The sequence below is a fragment of the Terrapene carolina genome, unplaced genomic scaffold, assembly GCF_002925995.2.
Source record: "Terrapene carolina triunguis isolate 2854851 unplaced genomic scaffold, T_m_triunguis-2.0 Scaffold537, whole genome shotgun sequence".
In the NCBI taxonomy this organism is placed as follows: domain Eukaryota; kingdom Metazoa; phylum Chordata; order Testudines; family Emydidae; genus Terrapene; species Terrapene triunguis.
The window spans coordinates 34712-40452 of record NW_020664888.1 but is presented as its reverse complement, the minus strand read 5'-3'; the positions used below and the strand labels follow the sequence as shown (position 1 = coordinate 40452).

Genomic DNA, 5741 nt, shown 5'->3' with positions numbered 1-5741 from the left:
GGGGTCTAGTGGTTAGAGCGGGGGGGCTGGGAGCCAGGACTCCTGGGTTCTCTCCCCAACTCCGGGAGGGGAGTGGGGTCTAGTGGTTAGAGCGGGGAGGCTGGGAGCCAGGACGCTTGGTTTCTCTCCCCGGCTCTACTGTGTGACCTGTTCTGGGCCTTGTTTCACCCACTAGAACCTGTCTGGGGGCATGACAATGATTTGTATTTAGGTGGCACCTTCCATCCCCCGACCTCCTGTGATTCATAAACCCTCCTTCCCACCTGGAGGCCCCGGCCAGGTGCTGTGGTGGGGGAGGCTGCTCGCCTCCGACCAGTCAACCACGAACCTTCTACGCTGCTCTGGTCGCTGCGCCTGTAGCAGTACCCCCATTTCACAGGGGGTGAAACTGAGGCACAAAGGCGGGGCGTGTGTGCGTGATTTGGCCCAAGTCACCCAGCAGGTGAGTGGTGGGAATAGTATGTACGAACTCTGACTCCCAGCCCCCTGCTCTAACCACTAGACCCCACTCCCCTCCCAGAGCTGGGACAGAACCCAGGAGTCCTGGCTTCCAGCCCCCTGCTCTAACCACTAGACCCCACTCCCCTCCCAGGGCTGGTGGGTGTCCTGACTCTCTGACAGCATCCAGCTGCCCCCCAGCGGGAGGGGGCTACCAAGTGGCATCAATCATCCCTCAATGGGCAGCCGCCCCGGCTACTGATGGGCCTCATGAGAGGCACCTGGGGGCTGAGTCTAGCAGGTGCCGAGCCCTGGGTTGCTGCCAATGGGGGTGGGGGGGGGCTCTGCCCCTTTATAAATCAGCCCCTGAGGGGGGCAGAATCTGCAGCCGCTTTGAGAGCCCCGGGAGGGGTGGGGGCGTGAGATAATTTCCCAGCCCTGAGCTACCTAGGACCCCCCCACACACACACACTTCGAGTGAAATTAACCAAGTCCCCAGCTAGCCCCCCCCCCCCGATGGGCCACACCCCTCCTTCTGATTGGCCTAGAGGTTCCCCTTATCACCTTGGCTAGCCAATGAGAGGGGGGCGGGAAAGAGGGAAATGTAGCGTTTGAAGGGGGGGGAAAAAGCTCTGCTCAGAGGGTGGCTCGAGGCAGCCAGTAGCTGGGGGGGGCGGAGGTGAGAGGAGCACGTGAGGGGGGCAGGGAGTTGGAGGGGTTGGTTTCCCCCCACCAGCCCTTGGGCTCTGATTCCCCCCCCAGCCTGGCTCTGAGCTGGGGCCCGGCTGGCCATGGCCTTTGCCGACGCCGTCTTGCCCTCCATCAGCAGCCTGGCCGGCTTCTGCCACTTCCAGGAGAAGCAGTCGGAGATCCTCAAGGTAAGGGGGGGCTGGGGCGGTGTGGGGGGTAGGAGCTGCCCCTGACCTCCCCGGCTCGGCCAGCTCCGGCCCTCGATGGATTTGCTCCAAGGGGTGGAACTTGTCGCCGCTTTACTGGCTGGGTGGGTGCCCGGGCTGCCCGCAGCAGGGTGTGTGTGTGTGGGGGGGTGTCCCTCCTCTCTGGTGTGAAGCTGCAGCTGTGCTGCTCCCCAGAGGTGGCTGCATTTCTAGGCTCTGTGTTTTTGGGGGGCAGGAAGGTTTGGGAGCTCTGTTGGTCTAGGCAGGGAAGTGATGGGGGGGGGAAGAGGACTGTTCCTTGCCCCCACCCCGTCCAACCCCACCGCAGCTCTGCTGAACTGCACGGGCAACGCAAGTCCTGCTCCGAGCACCCGAAGGCCCTGGCGTAAGACCGACCGCAGGCAGGAGGCACCTGGTCGCTGGAGGAGGAGGTGGGGAGCCCCTTCCCTAGGGGGAGGTTTCACTGGGTGGGTGGGTCCTGCTAAGCCACCGCGCATGGGGCTGTGGAGCAGGACGCCTGGGTTCCATTCCTAGTTTGGGGGGTGGAATCCCAGAGTTCACCTTACAGGAGCTTCCAGTGAATGGTGCCCCTCCATCCCTGCAGTGTCCCCCACTATCCCAGCCCGGGGCTCTCCCAACAGCTCTGCCGGTGCCCCTCAGTCCCGACCTGCAGCCCCTGCTAGCCCAGCCCTGGGCCCCCCTCCCCCAGCTCTGCCGGTGCCCCTCACTCCCGACCTGCATCCCCCTGCTACCCCAGCCCTATTGAATTACTGAGCGTCAGCTGAGCCTCTGATCTGGGGGTTTTATTGAGCCCGGAGAGGGGCTGGGCTGAGAGCAGCCAAACTCACTTCACTTGCGCGATGAATGTCTGTCCCCGGAGGGGGGGCCCCACCTCTCCTTTAACATCCTGCCTGCGAGCCCCATCCCGGGGCGCTCTCCCCTCTGGGCAGCTGGCACGGCCCCGTCCCCCTGCTCCGCCAGGAGCTGCTGCGGGGTCCTGATAACCGGTTCTCTTATCTCTGGGTCCCAGCACGGCACAGTGTTGGAGCCGGTCCCATGAGCCCTGCAGGGCGAGGGGGGGGCTGGGCTCGGTGGAGGTTTGTGGCCAGTTGGTCTCTGGAATTTCGCTCAGTAGAACAAAACCTAGCTGGAAAAGGGGCAAGACGTGCTTAGTGTGTGTGTGTGAGCTGAGGTTAGAACCCAGGAGTCCTGGCTCCCAGCCCCCTGCTCTAACCACTAGCCCCCGCTCCCCTCCCAGAGCGAGGGCTGGAACCCAGGAGTCCTGGCTCTAACCACTAGTCCCTTCTCCCAATGTCTCCTCTGGCCTGATGGAGCCTGTTGGTTTCCTTTCTAGTGGTGGAAGGTGGAAGACGCCCTGGACCCCCCAGCGCCCGGCCCCACGGACCTGCCCCAGCCCCACAGCTCCCTGCAGCTCAAGCAAGAGGCGGAGGACTCCTCCTGGGACCTGGACTTCCTGCTCAGCAATTTCCCCAGCACGGAGGCGGGTGGCCCCAGCCCAGGCGGGGGGTTCGAGGCGGGGCCCGGGCTGTGCCAGCCGGAGGCCTACAAGGGGCAGAGCCCGGGCGGGTACACGTCGGGGGCTGGGCTCCCGGGCCCCACCAGCCTGGTAGCTGAGCTGCTGTCGGGGGATGAGCCCCTGGGAAAGGGGGGAGCGGGCACCTTTGGGGGGCATCTGCCGGCGTATCCCTCCAGGCCGGACTGTGAGGCCCAGCCCCCCGGCGGGTACGGGGAGCCCCGGCCCGTGGCCCTGCGGCATGGCTACCAGCTGACGTACGGGGGCTATGCCCCGCTGGCCCCCACCCTGCTGGCCCGGGGTGCCCCCTACTGCCAGCTTCCTCAGCCGCCCCCCTACGGCCTGGGGGGCGGCTACCAGGCCTTCTGTCACAGCCAGTACCAAGCCCGGTTCCAGCTGTACCGGGGCAGCCCAGCTCTGCCCTCCCCGGCGCCTGCGGGCTACCTCGGCCTCCTGGCGCCGCCCGTCCCGCCGCCCGGGGAGCTCCCAGCCAAGCCCAAGCGGAGCCGCAAGGGCTGGGCCCACAAGCGCCCCACCAGCCACCCCTGCAGCCACCCCAGCTGTGGCAAGACCTACACCAAGAGCTCTCACCTCAAGGCCCATCTCCGCACCCACACAGGTGTGTGTGTGGGAGGGGGGGCTCTGACTGCTCAGCCTGCGCTGGCTCCAGTGCGGCACTGGGGGGGCTGATCTTAGGGGGTGGCATGGGGCAGGGGCTTGGAGGGGGGTGTTGCAGGGTGGGGGACTCAGGGGACGCTGTGGGGTGTGTAGAGGTTTGAGGCTGCTGTGGGGAGGACTTGGAGGGGGCTGCTTGGAGCAGGGGGGCTCAGGAGGGGGGCTGTGGGGAGGTCTCTGGGGGGGACACTGTATTGTGGGGGGTGCCGGGCTGTGGGATGTGTGGGGAGGGGGCCTCCCGATGCAGGAGGTGCTGGCTCTCTGAGATGGGAAATGTCCTGTCCCTTTCGGGTTGTGGAAAAGGCCTGAGGCTCTGGTCCCTGCATCCTGACCAGGCCCCGAGGCTGGGGCTTTCGTTCTGCCTCCCTGCACTTCCCCCACAGTAGGTACAGCGGCCGTCACTTCCTGTCCTAAATGTTTGATGGGATTACTGGGCGGCTGCTAAACAGCCCCTGCGCTCCACCCCAGAGGTGGCTGCATCTCAGTGCTGGATCCCTGTATAACCAGCCATCGGGCTCCACCCCAGAGGTGGCTGCCTGGACTCGGGTGGGCGGGCTGGCCTGGGGTGACGTTCCCTCTGTTCCCGGCAGGCGAGAAGCCGTACCACTGCACCTGGGAGGGCTGCGGCTGGAAGTTCGCCCGCTCGGATGAGCTGACGCGCCACTACCGCAAGCACACGGGGCAGCGCCCGTTCCAGTGCCGGCTGTGCCAGCGTGCCTTCTCCCGCTCCGACCACCTGGCCCTGCACATGAAGAGACACATGTAGTGACTGCGCCCGGCTCTGCCTGCGCCACGGACTGGAGCGGCCGCGCCACCAGCGTAGCCCCGGGCACGGGCCTGTGACTGCCACGGACGCTCGGGGCCAGACGGGCACTGGCCAGCAGCAGAATTGGGGTGTGGGGGGGGTTGAGCTTCTCCTGTGGGGAATGGACCTGGGGGGGTTGTCTGAGTGCCCCCCCTTTGAGGGCACTAGGGTGTTTTGGGGGCTGGTAGTTCCCCGGTGGGGGGCAGTGGATGCACACACCCAGCTTGAGGGAGGTATTGTGTTGATCCAGTGTGTGTGTGGGGGAGGGGGGATTGGTTGATCCTGGATCTCCCCACTTCAGCAGCCCCCCCCACTTGGCCCTGGCCAGCCCTGCTTTGTCCACTGCCAGCTGCTTCCTTGCTGTGGGGAACCCCTCCCCTCCTGGGGGTGCCTAGAACCCCTCCCTCAGGGATCTGTCCTGCCTGATGGTACCTGCAACTCACCCCCCTCAGAACCTGGCCTCTCATGAGCAATGCCTAGAACCCAACCTGTCTGCTCTGGCGGCACCTAGAACCTCACCCCCCCGGAACCTGCCTGCTCTAGCGGCACCTAGAACCTGACCCCCCTGGAACCTGCCTGCTCTGGTGGTACCTAGAACCTGACCCCCCTGCAACCTGTCTGTTCTGGTGGCACCTAGAACCCGACCCTCTGGAGATCCCTCCTTAAAACCCCACCCCTATGGGGTCCCCTCTTGCACGGGGGCTGAGCAGGCAGCACTGAGATGGGTGCCCCCTACTGGCAATGAGCCCTTTATGCAGGATCTTTTCTTTCCCCTTCAGCATGACAAGCAGCAGCTACCTCCTTATTAAATGTCAGAAGGGGGAGGAGATACTCAGACTTTATAAACTGCAAGAGCTGGGGGTCCAGCATCTTTCCCCTGTAGGGGGCGCTGGCTTTGCTCTGGCCCCGGGGCAGGGAACTGGCTGGCTCGGGGGTGGGGACTGGGACATGAGGCCTTTCCCTGCTAGGGAGCGCCGGCTCTGACTTACTTTAATCATTAAAGAACCAGATGTAATTTCCAGCTCCATTAAATGAGTTTGTGGGTCTCAGGCCCATTCCCATGATCCTCCTGCCCCCCTCCCCGCCCTGCTGCCACTGCAGAGGCTAAACTGTTATAATCCCTCCCTGGTGCCCGAGCTCCTGCCACCCTCGGGGCAGGGGTGAGGATTGGGCCCGGCCCACAGGAGATGGGTGAGGAGAAGCAGCCGGGGGGGTGGGAGGAATTCTCTGAATGAACTGGCTCCATTCAGAACAGCTGCTGGCCCTGGCCTCATCTCACAGTGGTAGTAGCCAGACCTCCCAGCTCAGCATACACAAGTTGTGGGACTCTCTGAAGGAGTAAATTTACCCTGTGAGTGACTCTTTGCAGCTTCGGGGACCCAGTTCTTCTCTC

The 5741-nt window shown here is 64.6% G+C and overlaps 1 protein-coding gene across 1 annotated transcript; it reads left to right on the top strand.

Moving 5' to 3' along the window:
- Positions 1-3318: 3318 nt before the first annotated feature.
- LOC112111490 (Krueppel-like factor 2) lies at positions 3319-4350 on the top strand (the record flags this gene model as incomplete). Its single annotated transcript, XM_026658941.2, has 2 exons — positions 3319-3487; positions 4134-4350. Coding segments are annotated over 2 exons (345 nt in total), but the record flags the coding sequence as incomplete, so codon positions are not given.
- Between the last annotated feature and the right edge of the window lie 1391 nt (positions 4351-5741).